At 37.2% G+C, this 19,948-nt stretch overlaps 1 protein-coding gene, 1 non-coding gene and 1 pseudogene across 2 annotated transcripts; 2 read left to right on the top strand and 1 right to left on the bottom strand.

Moving 5' to 3' along the window:
* The first annotated feature begins 2,492 nt into the window (after positions 1–2,492).
* On the top strand, positions 2,493–3,374 carry LOC107620170 (uncharacterized). The gene has a single exon (XM_016322377.1). It carries the CDS (start codon positions 2,493–2,495, stop codon positions 3,372–3,374), a length of 882 nt encoding a protein of 293 aa, XP_016177863.1.
* A 1,540-nt stretch (positions 3,375–4,914) lies between these two features.
* LOC148579207 (uncharacterized) lies at positions 4,915–11,532 on the top strand (annotated as a pseudogene).
* LOC148579208 (small nucleolar RNA R71) lies at positions 9,754–9,861 on the bottom strand. The gene has a single exon (XR_015895614.1). It is a non-coding gene; the product is annotated as a small nucleolar RNA R71 (small nucleolar RNA).
* Positions 11,533–19,948: the final 8,416 nt, after the last annotated feature.

Genomic DNA, 19,948 nt, shown 5'->3' with positions numbered 1-19,948 from the left:
ATTTTAAAATTCGCGTGTCGGCGTGTCCCGTGTCGTGTCGTGTCCCGTGTCCGTGTCAGTGTCCGTGCATCATAGCCATCAAGTATATCTCCAGAAATAAGGCCATAGTCGGCACGAGGAAAGCTAGGGCAGGGGAAGGGACAACGAGGGCGGCGAGAACGTGAAGGAAGGGGGGAGAATAGGAAGAGGAGGGCATAGATGACAATGAATGTGAAGAAGGGGCAGTGGAAGGAGGTGATGGTGGCAGAGTGGAGATAGGAGGGGAAGGAGAAAACGAGTTTGATGCGGAGGAGAGAGCGCCTCTTGGCCGAATTCCTTAAAGACGTGATGTGCCCGAAGCGGGTGGATACATTCCACTTGTGATTCTTCGTCATTGTTGTTGTTCCCTCTCTGATGCTTCTTCTAACATTGGTGGTGGCCGCTGTGGAGGAGTAGTGCAATTAGAAAAGAAGTGGCACCGAACAAAGGTATGAATTTTGTGGTTTTGTGTGGGTTTTTAGGGGTTATTTTCTAATTTATGGGTAGCCATTGATGATGGCTCTGAAGAAGAGGAAGAAAATGGAAGAGAAGAGAAGGAGGATGAAGAAGAAGGAGAAGATATCAAGAGGGAGTTTTTAATTCCTCCAACCAAAAGATCTGACACATGGCACTGACACTTTGACACATTAGACTCCATCTAACATGTCATGTGGACAACTCTTTGGTAATTAGTAGCAGAGTCGATTTGTCTAATTTTCTTTATGGGTGAGAACCTAACTAAGATTTAACGATGATTAGAATGCACTATGTCTCATAGAAAAATTGTTTGGGCCGAAAAAGGGTATTTATCCTAATATTAATGATTTTTGTTTTCTACATAGATTGAATGTGATCTTGTTTGAACCAATAAAAGAAGTGTACCTAGCCATAAGATATTCATCATTGTCTTCTAACTCCCTCTTCTCATCAAATATCATTAATTTCTTTCTTTAGCTTGTCAATGTTTCTGTCAATATATCCAAATTTTTCTTTGTTCGAAACTTTCAACCATTTTCTTAGCGCCTTCATCTTATCTAACACATTCCCTCTAATTTCAACCACTCCTCCTTCACCATAGATTTAAAGCTCCCATGAGATTATCACACATTCATGGACCAAAAAGGCTTAGGACCCCAATTCACTTTCTCTGTGCCAACAAGGAGAAGGCAAGGATTTGGCAACCATTCAAAATCTACTAGAATTCTATCAGTACAACTACACGATCTACTTCTGTACCATGTGTACCTCCTTCCACACAAAGGTAAGTCCACCAATTCCATGGAGTTTACCCAATGGTTAAAATCTTCGCTACTTTGGCTTAGACTATTACATCCATGTCAATCCTTAAAACACAGAATCTCATTGAAATCAACCCCAGCATAATTGGGACCCCAACCTCTATTCTAACCTCTTTAAATTCTTCCCAAATTTTAATCTTATCCTCTTTAAGATGAGCACCATACACCAATATTCTGAAAATCGGACTGCACTAGCTGGTCGGACCGAGAATCGCTAGCTTATGCGATTCGGTTTGCAATGCAAAACTGCCTGGAGAGAAACTGTCGTTGAACCGCTAAATCGGCCAGAAATCGATCAATCGCACCAAACCAAGGACCCTTCGATTTTAAAAATAGGAAAAAATAAAAAACCCATTGCCATCTCACAGTTCATTTCGGGACATCCTCCGAAAAAAATTGGAATGTAGATTATCAAATGCAAGAGGAAAGAGATACTAAATTGATTGTGGCATAAGTAGAAACATATCTAAACAAAACAATGAGGAAAGAAGAAGAAACAATGAGGTAGACATGAGTAAAGAGAAGGTTGTAAAAAGACACGAAAGGGAGAGGGATAGAAAACGGCGGCAACGGCTGCTATTGCTGCCGTTGGAACAAATCAGACGTTGAGGGAGAGGAAGAATTAAAAGTTGGAACATATCATGTTTTGCTATGCGGCTAGTTGCTATTAGGTTATCAATCTATTTTTTGTCCAATACAGCTCCAATCCTAGACATTATATCCATGCACTACACACTCACACAACTTTAAATTATAATTAGTTAATTACATTTGGTGCATGGGCCAAGTTTTTAAGCCCATTAAATCAAGTTTTTTTTTTTACTATCTGCAGTCTGTTTTTGAAGTGACCCTGTCTAGTTGATGCTTTTAACAATTTCTCAAACCATCCAAAATAGAAAACATATAACAATCATTTCTTTCTGTTTCTTTTCCAATCGCGAACTAGCTGATTCCGACCTCATGAGAGGCGGCTATGTCCGAGGAGGACATTCCCGGTCACACAATCCGGGAAAAAAGGTCCGAACTGATTTGGAAGGGCATGCTTTTACTGGGGACTCTAGTTCTCACCTTACCCCTAGAGAGGAGGAGTGGATGCTAGAAAGGGAAGAGGAAGGCAATTTCACCACCAACCCCAAATGATCCTTCAGCGACACCGTCAAAAAAGGTAGAGTGTCGATGGATACAGAAAAAGTGAGCCACATCTCTTCTTCTGGGAAGGAGCTAATGGAAGAGGACGAGGACCGCAGGAATTCGAGGGAATCAGAGGTAAATATGGAAGGAAGCCAAATTCCAGAAATTACAGTAGAGAAGATTGAAGGTATCTTCAATTTCAGGATTAACGAAGTAGCCATGAAGGAACTTAGATACCCATGGTGGGATACTCTTATTGTTAAACTTTTTGGGAGGCGTATATCCTTACTGGCCCTTACTAGAAGACTGGAGGCTATGTGGGGAAAAATGGGTAGCATTGAGGTCATTGACTTAGGCAATGAATTTTTCATTGTCAAGTTTTATTCTCAGGAGGATCTCGATTTTGCTCTTACAGAGGGTCCTTGGAAAATTCTAAACCACTATCTATCCATCCGTTTTTGGCAACCAGATTTCAATCCTCTTGAAGCCACCATAGACAAAATCGCAGCTTGGATTAGACTCCCAGGTTTGGCTATTGAATATTATGAAGAGAACATGATGAAGAAAATAGGAGACGTGATTGGACGCACCTTGAAAGTTGATACAAACATTGCAGATAAAAGTAGAGAAAAATTTGCCAGACTTTGTGTGGAATTGGATCTAATAGCCCCCCTAATCTCTCAATATGCCATTAATGGAGTTAAATATAAGGTGGAATATAAAGGAATCCACAACATCTGTTTCAGTTGTGGGGTAGTAGGGCATGAGAAGTCTAATTGCCCGAAGACAATACTAGAAAATTCAGAAGGAATAGAGGTGAGGGTGACAGAGAAAGAAAAAGAGGGTGTAGAGGGAATAGAGAAGACAACCACTGTGGACAGAGTAGAGGAGGGTAATCCGGATATTTCAAAAAAAGATAAGGGTTAGCAGGTTATTGAAGAAAGGAATGAAGCATATGGACCCTGGATGTTGGTCCAGAGATCCACACGTGGCAGAAAAGGGGCAAAAAAAGACAATACTACAGGGGGTAGTGGAGGAATGGAAAAAGGAGCGAATGGAAAAGGCTGGGGTAGTGGTACCAGGTACGCAGTGCTAAGAACACAGGAGGATGAGGTTGAACTAGAAGGAAGTAACGGTCAACAGAATATTCCATAAAAGCAAATTCAAGTTGAAACAGAGGCATTAAACAAAGAGAATAAACTGATCACCTCCAACAGGACCCATAAAACACAAAATCATGCTCAAACCTCTAAACCAGCAAGTCCAAGACCTGGAGACCAACCTAACCCAACTAACCCAAAACCAAAAAAGACCTTTAACTCTAATTCAGATGAGCCAATAACAACCCAGAAAATTCATGAACCTATCAGTTCAAACCCAGGACCTCTACCTAGCCCTTTTAACCCAGTACCAAACAAGCCAAATAACATAGCCTCTTCTGAAACAAAAATAGTCAAAAACCAACATAGCCACCATCCTGAAAATTGGACATGCATTCAAAGCAACACCCAAATAGATATACAAGATACCTTCATACAAGATTCTTTTCTCGCCATATCAACACCTATGGAAGAAGAGATAAACCACCCTCCTGACCCCAAGCCACCTGACCTTCATTCTATTGAAACAGAGATCATGCTAGAAGCAGCTATGGAGCTTGAAAAGGAGCAGGAAATCCAAGAGAAAACAGATTGCCATGAGGATGCAATTGCTTGCAACATGCAATGTGAAGATGTTCACATGAGCATAGAGAATCATAACATGATAGAGAATGAAGCACTTCTTCAGGGGGAGCAGAACAAGGCAACTTACTGAGGTATTTGTCTTTCATTATTCCTTTCAAATGATAGTCTTATCATGGAATTGTAGAGGAGCGGCAAGTAGAAAGTTTTGTCGTACTCTAAGAGAACTTTGTAAACAAACTAAGGCAGATATAGTGGTGTTGTTGGAAACAAGGTGTAGTGGTAATAAAGCAATTAATATTATTAGAAGTTTTGGTATGAATTTTCATCATATTGAGGAAGCATCAGGCTTTAGTGGTGGGATTTGGATTCTATGGAATGATCCTGACCTAAGGATCAATATAATAAAATCGAAAAGTCAATACGTGCATATGGAAGTTAAGGAAAGTAATAGAGGCAATTGGCTCTTAACCACTGTCTATGCTAGCCCGCAAGAGGCAGAGCGAAAGAGACTATGGGATGAACTCCAATTAATGGCGAATGAGATTAGGGGGGAATGGATGATGGTAGGGGACTTCAATGAGATAGCTGACCCTATGGAAAAGAAAGGCGGCGCCAAAGTTGATGTTAATGCGTGCAGAAAATTTGCTGATTAGATCCAAAGATGTAATCTCATTGATTTGGGTTACATAGGTACCAAATTCACCTGGAAGGATCCGCAATAGGAGGGACTTGATAGAGTCTTTAAAAGATTGGACAGAGCATTGTCTAATGTGGAATGGAGAATGAGGTACCCAAATGCAAAGGTGGAGGTTCTAGTGAGATCTAACTCGGATCACCACCCCTTGCTTATTAATCTAGAACCAGAGCTCATCAACAACAGACAAAGACCTTTTTGTTTTGAGGCTATGTGGAATTTACACCCAGAATTCAAAGATTGCGTCAAGGAGAATTGGAATGGGAACACTGATCTTCACTCATCCTTATTTTCCCTCACCAATGTGCTGATGAGATGGAATAAAGATATTTTTGGTAATATCCATAAACGAAAAAGAGAATTGTTGAGAAGAATTGAAGGAATCCAAAGGAGCCCAAGCTATGGAAGAAATCGGTTCTTGGAGGATCTCGAGAAGCAGCTGAATAAAGAGTTAGAGGAGATCATGGAAAAAGAAGAAGTGTTGTGGTTACAAAAATCAAGAGAAAATTGGATTGTGGAGGGAGATCGTAATACTAAATATTACCATACGAGAACTATAATTCGAAGGAGGAAAAATAGGGTCCTAAAGCTGAGAAGAGAAGACGGTACATGGGAGGAAGATCAAGAAGAACGGGAGCATCTTGCAGTCAATTTTTTTAAATGGCTCTACGATGAGGAAGAAAGAAATCCAGATAGCAACTACAGAAGAAGCTTGTACCAGGAGATGGAGATTAGCCAGCAAACCCGTATGTATGAAAGGCCTAGCAAGGAGGAAATAAAAAAGGCGTTCTTTTCCATTGGGTCTCTAAAAGCCCCAGGATATGACGGATTTCCGGCTCTTTTTTATAAAGAAAACTGGGATATTATACAGGAAAACTGCATTAGATTTGTGCATCAGATTTGGGAGAATCCAAGCCTTAGAAAACACTATAATCAAACTCTAATAACTCTCATTCCAAAGGTTCAAGCTCCCGAATTTATCTCTCAATTTCGCCCTATAGCACTGTGCAATGTCAATTACAAGGGAGTTACTAAGATTATAGTGGAAAGGCTGAAATCGCTTTGATGAGCGGATAATTTATACGCTTTTTGACATTGTTTTTACATAGTTTTCAGTATGATTTAGTTAGTTTTTAGTATATTTTTATTAGTTTTTAATTAAAATTCACATTTCTGAACTTTACTATGAGTTTGTGTGTTTTTCTGTGATTTCAGGTAATTTCTGGCTGAAATTGAGGGACTTGAGCAAAAATCAGATTCAGAGGTTGAAGAAGGACTGCAGATGCTGTTGGATTCTGACCTCCCTGAACTCAAAGTAGATTTTCTGGAGCTAAAGAACTCCAAATGGCGCGCTTTCAATTGCGTTGGAAAGTAGACATCCAGGGATTTCCAACAATATATAATAGTCCATACTTTTCTCGAGTTTAGACAACGCAAACTGGTGTTGAACGCCAGTTCCATGTTGCAGTCTGGCGTTCAGCACTAGAAACAAGTTGCAAAGTGGAGTTAAACGCCAGAAACACGTTACAAACTGGCGTTCAACTCTAAAAATGACCTCTCCATGTGTAAACTTCAAGCTCAGCCCAAGCACACACCAAGTGGGCCCCAGAAGTGGATTTCTGCATCAATTACTTACTTCTGTAAACCCTAGTAGCTAGTCTAGTATAAATAGGACTTTTTACTATTGTATTTTCATCTTTGGATTACCTTTTGATCCTTTGATCATGTTTGGGGGTTGGCCATTTGGCCATGCCTGAACTTCATCACTTATGTATTTTCAACGGTAGAGTTTCTACACACTATAGATTAAGGTGTGGAGCTCTGCTGTTCCTGATGGATTAATGCAAAGTACTACTGTTTTTCTATTCAATTCAACTTATTCCGCTTCTAAGATATCCATTCGCACCCAAGAACATGATGAATGTGATGATTATGTGACGCTCATCATCATTCTCACTTATGAACGCGTGCCTGACAAACACTTCCGTTCTACATGCAATCAAGCTAGAATGAGTATCTCTTGGATATCTAATACAGGGGACCGAGTCTGAGATATTAGAGTCTTCGTGGTATAAGTTAGAACCCATGGATGGCCATTCCTGAGATCCGGAAAGTCTAAACTTTGTCTGTGGTATTCCGAGTAGGATCTGGGAAGGGATGGCTGTGACGAGCTTCAAACTCGCGAGTGCTGGGCATAGTGACAGATGCAAAAGGATCAATGGATCCTATTCCAGTATGATCGAGAACCGACAGATGATTAGCCGTGCCGTGACAGAGCATTTGGACCTTTTTCACAGAGAGGATGGGATGTAGCCATTGACAACGGTGATGTCCTACATAAAGCTTGCCATGGAAAGGAGTAGGAAGGATTGGATGAAGACAGCAGGAAAGCAGGGGTTTAGAGGGACGAAAGCATCTCTATACGCTTATCTGAAATTCTCACCAATGAATTACATAAGTACCACTATCCTATTTTATATTTTATTTATTTTCATCCACTATAATTTCTTAAAACAATTTAATCTGCCCGACTGAGATTTACAAGATGACCATAGCTTGCTTCATGCCAACAATCTCCGTGGGATTCGACCCTTACTCACATAAGGTATTACTTGGACGACTCAGTGCACTTGCTGGTTAGTTGCGCGAAGTTGTGAAGTTATGTTTGGGCCATGGTAGTGTGCACACGTTTTTGGAGCCATTGCCAGGGAATCAATTTCGAACAACAATTTCACATCTAGATCACGATTTCGTGCACCAAGTTTTTGGCGCCGTTGTCGGGGATTGTTCGAGTTTGGACAACTGACGGTTCATCTTGTTGCTCAGATTAGGTAATTTTCTTTTTAGTTTTATTTTCAAAAAAAAAATCAAAGAAAATATATATTTCTTCTTTTTCGTTTTTCCCAATTAATTTTCGAAAAATACAAATTTTTTTTACAAAATCATAAAATCAAAAATATTTTTTGTGTTTCTTGCTTGAGTCTAGAGTCAACTTTTAAGTTTGGTGTCAATTGCATCCTTTTTAATTTTCTAAAAATTATTTTCGAAAATTTCATGCATTGCATTCTTCATGATCTTCAAGTTGTTCTTGGCCAGTCTTCTTGTTTGATCTTCATATTTTCTTGTTTTGTGTCTTTTGTTGTTTTTCATATGCATTCTTGAATTCTTAGTGTCTAAAAATTAAAAATCTTTAAGTTTGGTGTCTTGCATGTTTTCTTTTCTTGAAAATCTTTCAAAAATAAGTTCTTGGTGTTCATCTTGACATTCAAAGTGTTCTTGGTGTTCATCTTGACATTCATGGTGTTCTTGCATGCATCACATGTTTTGATCCAAAATTTTCATGCATTGAGTCTCTTTCATGTTTTTCTCTCTCATCATTAAAAATTCAAAAAAATCAAAAAAATATCTTTCCCTTTTTCTCTCATAAATTTTCGAAAATTTGAGTTGGCTTTTTCAAAAATTTTTAAAATCTAGTTGTTTCTTATGAGTTAAATCAAATTTTCAATTTAAAAATCTTATTTTTTTCAAAATCTTTTTCAAAAATCAAATCTTTTTCATTTTTTATTTATTTTCGAAAATTTTAAAAATATTTTTCAAAAATATTTTTCTTAATTTTATCTCATAATTTTCGAAAATATTATCAACAATTAATGTTTTGATTGAAAAACTTCAAGTTTGTTACTTGCTTGTTAAGAAAGATTCAAACTTTAAGTTCTAGAATCATATCTTGTGATTACTTGTGAGTCAAGTCATTAATTTTGATTTTAAAATTCAAATCTTTTTCAAAACTAATTTTAATCATATCTTTCTATCATATCTTTTTAAATCATATCTTTTTAAAAAATTTGATTTTAAAATATCTTTTCTAACTTCTTATCTTCTTATCTTTTTAAAATTGATTTTCAAATCTTTTTCAACCAATCTTATCTTTTTGTTTCAATCATATCTTTTTCAAAAACAAATTTCAATTCTCTTTTAATCAATCATATCTTTTTGTTTTAATCATATCTTTTTTAAAACTGCCCAACTAACTCTCTACCTTTAATTTTCGAAAATCCCTTCCTTCTTTTTTAAATTTTCTTTTTAATTAACTAACTGTTTTAATTTTAATTTAATTTAATTTCAAATTTAATTTTCGAAATTTAACCTTAAAATTTTAAATTTTATTTTAATTAATTTTCGAAATTTCCCCTCTCTCATCTTCTTCTATTTATTTATTCATCTACTAACACTTCTCTTCCACCCAAAATTCGAACCCCATCTCCCTCTCTGTGTTCGAATTTTTCCTCTCATCTTTCTTATATTCTTCTCTTCTCATACTTGCATGAGGAATCCCTATACTGTGACATAGAGGATTCCATATTTTCTTTGTTATTCCCTTCTTTGTCATATAAGCAGGAGCAAGGATAAGAACATTCTTGTTGAAGCAGATCCTGAACCTGAAAGGACTCTAAAAAGGAAACTAAGAGAAGCTAAATTACAACAATCCAGAGACAACCTTACTGAAAAATTTGAACAAGAAAAGGAGATGGCAGCCGAACCTAACAACAATAATGCAAGGAGGATACTTGGTGATTATTCTACACCTACTTCCAAGTTTGATGGAAGGAGCATCTCCATCCCTACCATTAGAGCAAACAATTTTGAGCTGAAACCTCAATTAGTTGCTCTAATGCAACAGAACTGCAAATTCTATGGACTTCCATCAGAAGATCCCTATTAGTTTTTAACTGAGTTCTTGCAGATCTGTGAGACTGTTAAGACTAATGGAGTAGATCCTGAAGTCTACAGGCTCATGCTTTTCCCTTTTGCTGTAAAAGACAGAGCTAGAACATGGTTGGACTCACAACCTAAGGATAGCCTGGACTCCTGGGATAAGCTGGTCACGACCTTCTTGGCTAAGTTCTTTCCTCTTCAAAAGCTGAGCAAGCTTAGAGTGGATGTTCAGACCTTCAAGCAAAAAGATGGTGAATCCCTCTATGAAGCTTGGGAAAGATACAAGCAGATGACCAAAAGGTGTCCTCCTGACATGCTTTCAGAATGGACCATTCTGGATATCTTCTATTATGGTCTGTCTGAGTTCTCCAAGATGTCACTGGACCATTCTGCAGGTGGATCCATTCACCTAAAGAAAATGCCTACAGAAGCTCAAGAACTTATTGACATGGTTGCAAATAATCAATTCATGTATACTTCTGAGAGAAATTCCGTGAATAATGGGACGCCTCAGAAGAAGGGAGTTCTTGAAATTGATACTCTGAATGCCATATTGGCTCAGAATAAAATATTGACTCAGCAAGTCAATATGATCTCTCAAAGTCTGAATGGATTGAAGGAATCATCCAACAGTACTCAAGAGGCATCTTCTGAGGAAGAAGCTTATGATCCTGAGAACCCTGCAATAGCAGAGGTGAATTACATGGGTGAACCTTATGGAAACACCTATAATCTCTCATGGAAAAATCATCCAAATCTCTCATGGAAGGATCAACAAAAGCCTCAACAAGGCTTTAATAATGGTGGAAGAAACAGGTTTAGCAATAGCAAGCCTTTTCCATCATCTTCTCAACAACAGACAGAGAACTCTGAACAAAATACCTCTAATTTAGCAAACTTAGTCTCTGATCTGTCCAAGGCTACTCTAAGTTTCATGAGTGAAACAAGGTCCTCTATAAGAAATTTGGAGGCACAAGTGGGCCAGCTGAGTAAGAAAATTACTGAAACACCTCCTAGTACTCTCCCAAGCAATACAGAAGAGAATCCAAAGAGAGAGTGCAAGGCCATTGATATATGAATCATGGCCGAACCCACAAGGGAGGGAGATGACGTGAATCCCAGTGAGGAAGACCTCCTGGGACGTCTAGTGATTAACAAGGAGTTTCCCCTTGAGGAACCAAAGGAATCTGAGGCTCATCTAGAGACCATAGAGATTCCATTGAACCTCCTTATGCCCTTCATGAGCTCTGATGAGTATTCTTCTTCTGAAGAGAATGAGGATGTTACTGAAGAGCAAGTTGCCAAGTACCTTGGTGCAATCATAAAGCTGAATGCCAAATTATTTGGTAATGAGACTTGGGAAGATGAACCTCTCTTGCTCATCAATGAACTGAGTGATCTGGATCAACTGACATTACCTCAGAATAAACAGGATCCTGGAAAGTACCTAATACCTTGTACCATAGGCACCATGACCTTTGAGAAGGCTCTATGTGACCTTGGGTCAGTGATAAACCTCATGCCACTCTCTGTAATGGAGAAACTGAGAATCCTTGAGGTACAGGCTGCCAATTTCTCATTAGAGATGGCAGACAAATCCATGAAGATGGCTTATGGACAAGTAGAGGATGTGCTAGTAAAGGTTGAAGGCCTTTACATCCCTGCTGATTTCATAATCCTAGACACTGAAAAGGATGAGGATGAATCCATCATCCTTGGAAGACCCTTCCTAGCCACAACAAGAGCTGTGATTGATGTGGACAGAGGAGAGTTGGTCCTCCAACTAAATGAGGACAACCTTGTGTTTAAAACTCAAGGATCTCCTTCTGTAACAATGGAGAGGAAGCATGAAAAGCTTCTCTCAGTACAGAGTCAAACAAAGCCCCCACAATCAAACTCTAAGTTTGGTGTTGGGAGGCCTCAGCCAAACTCTAAGTTTGGTGTTGAATCCCCACATCCAAACTCTAAGTTTGGTGTTGGGAGTCTATAAAATTGACCTGATCACCTGTGTGGCTCCGTGAGAGCCCACTGTCAATCTATTGACATTAAAGAAGCGCTTGTTGGGAGGCAACCCAATTTTTATTTATTTAATTCTAATTTTTATTTTTATTGTTCTTTCATATTTTATTAGGTTCATGATCATGTGGAGTCACAAAATATAAAAAAATTAAAAACAGAATAAAAAACAGCAGAAGAAAAATCACACCCTGGAGAAAGCACTCACTGGCGTTCAAACGCCAGTAAGGAGCATCTGGCTGGCGTTCAACGCCAGAACAGAGCATGGAGCTGGCGCTGAACGCCAGAAACAAGCATGGAGCTGGCGTTCAACGCCAGAAATATGCTACATATGGGCGTTGAACGCCCATAACAAGCATCACTTCGGCGTTTAAACGCCAGAAATGCATGCAAAGGCATTTTACATGCCTCATTGGTGCAGGGATGTAAATCCTTGACACCTTAGGATCTGTGGACCTCACAGGATCCCCACATACATCCACTCACCTTCCCTCCTCATAATCCTATATCACCCTTTTTCCAAGAACCCTTCACCAATCACCTCAATCTCTCTTCCCCATCACCTCTTCACGACTCACATCCATTTCTTCTTCTTCTCATCCTTTCTTTCTTCTTTTGCTCGAGGGCGAGCAATATTCTAAGTTTGGTGTGGTAAAAGCATAGCTTTTTTGTTTTTCCATAACCATTGATGGCACCTAAGGCCACAGAAACCTCTAGAAAGAGGAAAGGGAAGACAAAAGCTTTCACCTTCGAGTCATAGAAGATGGAGAGATTCATCTCGAGGGTCTATAGCTCAGTGGTAGAATATTTGACTACAAATCAAGAGATCCCTGAGATACCTCAGGGGATACATTTTCCTCCACACAATTATTGGGAACAACTAAGGATGGAACATCAAAAGTAATCCATCATCCTCCATGAAATTAGAGAAGATCAAAGAGCAATGAGGGAGGAGCAAGAAAGACAAGGAAGAGACATAGAAGAGCTCAAGGACATCATTGGTTCTTCAAGAAGAAAACGCCACCATCACTAAGGTGGACTCATTCATTGTTCTTAAATTTTCTGTTTTTCGTTTTTATGTTAAATGTTTATCTATATTTGTGTCTTATTACATGATCATTAGTATTCAAGTGTCTATGCCTTAAAGTAGTGAATATGAATCCATCACCTCTCTTAAATAGAAAAATTTTTTAATTACAAAAGAACAAGAAGTACATGGTTTCAAATTCATCCTTGAAACTAGTTTAATTATTTTGATGTGGTGACAATACTTTTTGTTTTCTGAATGAATGCTTGAACAGTGCATATGTCTTTTGAATTTGATGTTTAAGAATGTTAAATATGTTGGCTCTTGAAAGAATGATGACAAGGAGACATGTTATTTGATAATCTGAAAAATCATAAAAATGATTCTTGAAGCAAGAAAAAGCAGTGAATACAAAGCTTGCAGAAAAAAAATAGCGAAAAAAAGAGAAAAAGAACAAGCAAGTAGAAAAAGCCAAAAGCTCTTAAAACCAAAAGGCAAGAGAAAAAAGCCAGTAGCCCTTAAAACCAAAAGGAAAGGGTAATAAGAAGGATCCAAGGCTTTGAGCATCAGTGGATAGGAGGGCCTAAAGGAATGAATCCTGGCCTAAGCGGCTAAACTAAGCTGTCCCTAACCATGTGCTTGTGGCGTGAAGGTGTCAAGTGAAAACTTGAGACTGAGCGGTTAAAGTCAAGGTCCAAAGCAAAAAGAAGAGTGTGCTTAAGAACCCTGGACACCTCTAATTGGGGACTTTAGCAAAGCTGAGTCACAATCTGAAAAGGTTCACCCAGTTATGTGTCTGTGGCATTTATGTATCCGGTGGTAATACTGAAAAACAAAGTGCTTAGGGCCACGACCAAGACTCATAAAGTAGCTGTGTTCAAGAATCAACATACTGAACTAGGAGAATCAATAACACTATCTGAACTCTGAGTTCCTATAGATGCTAATCATTCTGAACTTCAATGGATAAAGTGAGATGCCAAAACTATTCAAGAGGCAAAAAGCTACAAGTCCCGCTCATATGATTGAAGCTATGTTTCATTGATAGTTTGGAATTTATAGTATATTCTCTTCTTTTTATCCTATTTGATTTTCAGTTGCTTGGGGACAAGTAATAATTTAAGTTTGGTGTTGTGATGAGCGGATAATTTATACGCTTTTTGGCACTGTTTTTACATAGTTTTCAGTATGATTTAGTTAGTTTTTAGTATATTTTTATTAGTTTTTAATTAAAATTCACATTTCTGGACTTTATTATGAGTTTGTGTGTTTTTCTGTGATTTCAGGTAATTTCTGGCTGAAATTGAGGGACTTGAGCGAAAATTAGATTCAGAGGTTGAAGAAGGACTGCAGATGCTGTTGGATTCTGACCTCCCTGAACTCAAAGTGGATTTTCTGGAGCTACAGAACTCCAAATGGCACGCTTCCAATTGCGTTGGAAAGTAGATATCCAGGGCTTTCCAACAATGTATAATAGTCTATACTTTTCCCGAGTTTAGATGACGCAAACTGGCGTTGAACGCTAGTTCCATGTTGCAGTCTGGCGTTCAGCGCCAGAAACAAGTTGCAAAGTGGAGTCAAACGCCAGAAACACGTTACAAACTGGCGTTCAACTCCAAAAATGATCTCTCCATGTGTAAACTTCAAGCTCAGCCCAAGCACACACCAAGTGGGCTCTAGAAGTGGATTTCTGCATCAATTACTTACTTCTGTAAACCCTAGTAGCTAGTCTAGTATAAATAGGACTTTTTACTATTGTATTTTCATCTTTGGATTACCTTTTGATCCTTTGATCACGTTTGGAGGCTGGCCATTCGGCCATGCCTGAACTTCATCACTTATGTATTTTCAACGGTAGAATTTCTACACACCATAGATTAAGGTGTGGAGCTCTGCTGTTCCTCATGAATTAATGCAAAGTACTACTGTTTTTCTATTCAATTCAAATTATTCCGCTTCTAAGATATCCATTCGCACCCAAGAACATGATGAATGTGACGATTATGTGACGCTCATCATCATTCTCACTTATGAACGCGTGCCTGACAAACACTTCCGTTCTACATGCAATCAAGCTAGAATGAGTATCTCTTGGATATCTAATACAGGGGACCGAGTCTGAGATATTAGAGTCTTCGTGGTATAAGTTAGAACCCATGGATGGCCATTCCTGAGATCCAAAAAGTCTAAACCTTGTCTGTGGTATTCCGAGTAGGATCTGGGAAGGGATGGCTGTGACGAGCTTCAAACTCGCGAGTGCTGGGCGTAGTGACAGACGCAAAAGGATCAATGGATCCTATTCCAGTATGATCGAGAACCGACAGATGATTAGCCGTGCCGTGACAGAGCATTTGGACCTTTTTCACAGAGAGGATGGGATGTAGCCATTGACAACGGTGATGCCCTACATAAAGCTTGCCATGGAAAGGAGTAGGAAGGATTGGATGAAGACAGCAGAAAATCAGGGGTTCAGAGGGACGAAAGCATCTCTATACGCTTATCTGAAATTCTCACCAATGAATTACATAAGTACCACTATCCTATTTTATATTTTATTTATTTTCATCCACTATAATTTCTTAAAACAATTTAATCCGCCCGACTGAGATTTACAAGATGACCATAGCTTGCTTCATGCCAACAATCTCCGTGGGATTCGACCCTTACTCACGTAAGGTATTACTTGGACGACCCAGTGCACTTGCTGGTTAGTTGCGCGAAGTTGTGAAGTTATGTTTGGGCCATGGTAGTGTGCACACGTTTTTGGAGCCATTGCCAGAGAATCAATTTCGAACAACAATTTCACATATAGATCACGATTTCGTGCCCCAAGTTTTTGGTGCCGTTGCCGAGGATTGTTTGAGTTTGGACAACTGACGGTTCATCTTGCCAATCAAGTTTTATACCTGGAAGAAAAATTCAAGATAATATCTTAATTGGAAAGGAGATGGTCCATATAATGAAGAAAATAAGAGGAAGAAGCGGATTCATGGCAATCAAGTTTGACTTTGAAAAAGCCTATGATCGCCTAAGGTGGAGCTATCTCAAATCATGCCTCCTTGAGTTTGGTCTCAATTAGAATATGGTGAATCTTATAATGGAATGTGTGACCTCAGTCTCATATAACCTTTTGTGGAATGGAGGAAAAACGGAGGATTTTTCCCCATCTAGAGGTTTAAGGCAAGGGGATCCTATTTCTCCCTATTTATTTGTGATAGCTATGGATAAACTGTCACAAATAATAGAGAGCAGCGTGGAAAACCAACAATGGAGGCCTATAAAGGTGGGACAGTTGGGACCGGCCATTTCACATCTACTATTTGCAGATGATCTACTCGTTTTTGCCGAAGCAAATAAAGAGCAAATTAGGATTGTTTGTGAGGTTTTGAAGCAATTTTGTCAAGCATCGGGTTTAAAGGTTAGTGAAGCTAAAACGTACATATTCTTCTCAAAAAATGTCCCACAAGAGAAAAAAAAGTCATTATTGATTTATGTAACTATCAAGAACAACATTGCCTAGGGAGATACCTAGGAGCTACTTTCACCAATCAGAGGAAAGGGAAGGAGAAGTTCATTTCCATCCTACAAAGGGTGAAGAATAAATTAAGTGAGTGGAAGAGACAATGCTTAAGCCTAGCAGGTAGGATAACCCTTGCTAAAACTGCTATTGCTCTGATGGCCAACTACGAGATGCAACACACAAGAATTCCTAAAGGAGTATGCAGTGAAATAGAAAAAGCACAGCGCAGGTTTATATGGGGGGAGATGGATGATAAAAAAAAAGTGCATCACATCAATTAGGAGACAATCTGCCTTCCAAAGAAGGCCGGAGGCCTCGATTTCAGGAAACTCAACACAGTTATTGATGCATTTCTTCTTAAAGTGATTTGGAAGATGATATTTGAACCAGAAACCCTATGCTCCCAAGTCTTTCAACAACTCTATGGGCGAAATCAAGACTTAAAGGAAGGAATCAATTGCAGAAGGCCAGATTCGCCATTTTGGAAAGAATTATCCAAGCTTTGGAAAAAATTTAAGGAAAACACAACTTGGCTAATTAGAAATGGAGAAAAAGTTTTATTTTGGAGAGACAACTAGGTTACCGGAATAGGCCCGTTATTGAATATAGCTACTCAAGATCCTCCACAAGAGCAACTAAACTTGAAGGTGTCAGCCTATACAAAGAGTGAATGAGAATGGGATTTAGAGACTATGTCCCATTTTCTAGCGAAGGAAGTGATAGATAAAATAAGAGCCATCCCAGCCCCTGTTAGAGAAGCAGAGATGGACACTATCAAATGGAGCCATACCACAGATGGGGAGTTTATTGTATCTACAGCATACAAAGTACTGAATCAAAATAGAGAAGAGAAAATGATATATGGGAAATAATATGGAAATGGCCAGGACAAGAAAGAATCAAAGTCTTTGCTTGGCAACTCGCACATGGCAGACTACTCTCTGCAAACAGAGCTGCCAATCTGATGAAAACTGACCCAAGATGTAAAAACTGTCAACATCACTCTGAAATTATATTACATGCTCTAAGGGATTGTCCCAAAACAGCTCCTATTTGGGTACAAATCTTAAACCCCAGCTCTACCCCTCTTTTTTTGGAATCCAATTTGAGGATTGGATAAGCCTAAATCTGAAAAATAATTTAGGAAAATCCAATAATATTAGTTGGATAGAAGAATTTCTAACCACCTGCTGGTGGATATGGAAATGGAGGTGCAAAGAGTTTTTCTCTCCCCCTTTCTCTAGACCCAACAATGCAGTGTCACTCATCAGGGACTATATTGTAAACAGTAAAGAAGCATTCAACAAGAAAAAGCTCATACAGCACAAACAAACAAGAACTCAAATTCAAATTAAATGGGAACCTCCTCCCAAAGATTGGGTTAAACTTAATATAGATGGTGCACAACAAAATACAAAAAGAAATACGGGGTATGGAGGATTAATCAGAACATACCTTGGAGAGTGGATAGGGGGATTCATGGTGAATTTGGGGCAATGTAGCATCGATGAAGCTGAACTATGGGGAATTCTTCATGGACTTAAGATGGTGTGGCAGATGGGAATGCGCCGTGTGATAGTGGAAACAGACTCCGAGATCTCCTTCAAGAGCATATCCAAGTCCAGACCTTCCTGCAAATGTCACAATGCTTTAATCAGAAATATAGAGAAAATGAAATTGAAGCCTTGGCAAGTTAAATTCAAACACATATATAGAAAAGCTAACACATGTGCAGATTGGTTAGCTAAACGTAGTCTTGATTGTGAGCAAAGATTTCAATTTGTTGATGTGCCGCCTGAAGAACTTGTTTCCAAACTGAATGATGATGCCAAAGGGGTTCAAATGCCCCGCTTTGTACTTCTTTAGTTAAACCTTGTTTTGTATTTTTCTTTTGGGCTTATGCCCCTCTTTTTACCGAAAAAAAAAAAGAAAACATATAAGACTTTTATTTTTAATATTTAATATTTATTTTTTTGTTTTTATTATACAGTATATTTAATTTTAAAAAAATACTGGTATAATTCATTTAATTTAAAAAATATATATATTAAACGGTATAGAATTTACTTTAAATTTATTTCAAATAAAAAACGGATAAATATTTTTGTGTGTTTAATTTTTATATCTCATGTAATATGTAATATCATAAATTTCATACATATATAAACATTTATATTGAGCTTTGATATTTGACTTTTTTTTTTTTAATTTAAACGGAAAAAAAAGTAACTTTGAAAAGACTAAAACTTTAAAATTTTTAATAAATTTAATCTAAATTAAAATATTATAAACTATCAAATGATTTTAACCAATTGATTATAATTATAATATGATGTTAATATAAAAATCTTATACTAAAGATTATAATATAAAATACTAAATAATATCATAAGAATATATTTAATTATTTGTATTCATGTTTTTGTGAATTCATTTATAATTTTATACATTATTTTATTATAATTAGTTATTCTGGTTGAATCATAATTGAATCGGTTGAATTCTAAACCGATAAATTAATAATGAAAATAGTTCGGATGACCAATTCGATTTTCAGAACCTTATCATAAACAATTCCAATAGGAGATTCAAAATTTATCTCCTTAAAAACACATTAGTAGCACGGGTGTAAAAATTTTAGGACATTTATATATGTTTATTGTTTACTTAGATGATATTTAATAAATGTTTTATTATTAGGATTATTATTTTTGTGACTTAATGATATAAAATGTTTACGAATAAAATATAAAAAAATTTTAAACAAAATTTAATTAATGATATTATTTTTAAAATTCAACTCTTTTTAAGATATGTAATAAATAAGAAGTAATTAATAAAAGTTATATAAAATTACAGAAATTTGTATATCTTTATAAAAAATTATGAAAAATTGATATAAGAGTTATTTTATAAATATTCTATTTAAAAAAAAACACAACATATTTTTAAATTGACAAAAATATGCCTATAAGTATTGTAAATCCTATTGTGATAAGAAGCTGAGTTGGATGCCCGTTAATATATGGGCAGCTCAGTTTCTCAATGAAGAAATTGTTTTGTTCTTCAATAAATAAGTTGTAGAAAAAAGGTGTTCCATATGTGTATAAATAGAGAGAGGTTTTAGCCTCTGAACACACACAACAGTAACAATAAACAAATACAATTCTCTCTCTTTTTACTTTTAATACTTCTTTCTATCTTTATATATATATACACATTACAACATATAATATTATTATATATATATAAATCATTATTGAACTAATTATATTAATACTAGAGTCTTCTATTTATACATCTTTATTTTATATTTAATATATCTTTTATTTATTTTACAATACGTTATCAGCACGAGACTCTGATCAATTTTTTAGGAAGGCTCAGGTAACAAATTTTCATTATGTCGAAACTCTCTCATCTTGAATTCAATGCTCTTGATATATCTGGAAACAATTATTTATCATGGATATTAGATGTTGAAATCCATCTTGATTCAATGGATCTTGGAGATACCATTAAGGCTAAAAATAATGCATCCCAGAAGGATAAAGCCAAAGCCATGATTTTTCTTCGTCATCATCTTGACGAGGGATTGAAAAATGAATATCTCACATTAAAAGATCCTGCAGATCTTTGGAAAGACCTTGAAGAAAGGTATAATCATCAGAAAACGGTGATACTTCCTCAAGCTCGATATGAATGGACGCACTTGCGTCTACAAGATTTTAAATCTATAAATGAATATAATTCTGCAATGTTTCGAATCACCTCACGAATGAAATTATGTGGGAAAAAGATAACTGATCATGATATGTTGGAGAAAACTTTCTCAACCTTCCA

This window comes from Arachis ipaensis, chromosome B10 (assembly GCF_059453495.1).
Source record: "Arachis ipaensis isolate K30076 ecotype BB chromosome B10, ASM5945349v1, whole genome shotgun sequence".
NCBI classification, from domain to species: Eukaryota; Viridiplantae; Streptophyta; class Magnoliopsida; order Fabales; family Fabaceae; genus Arachis; species Arachis ipaensis.
The sequence above is the reverse complement of the archived record's forward strand: the minus strand, read 5'-3'. Positions and strand labels throughout refer to the sequence as shown.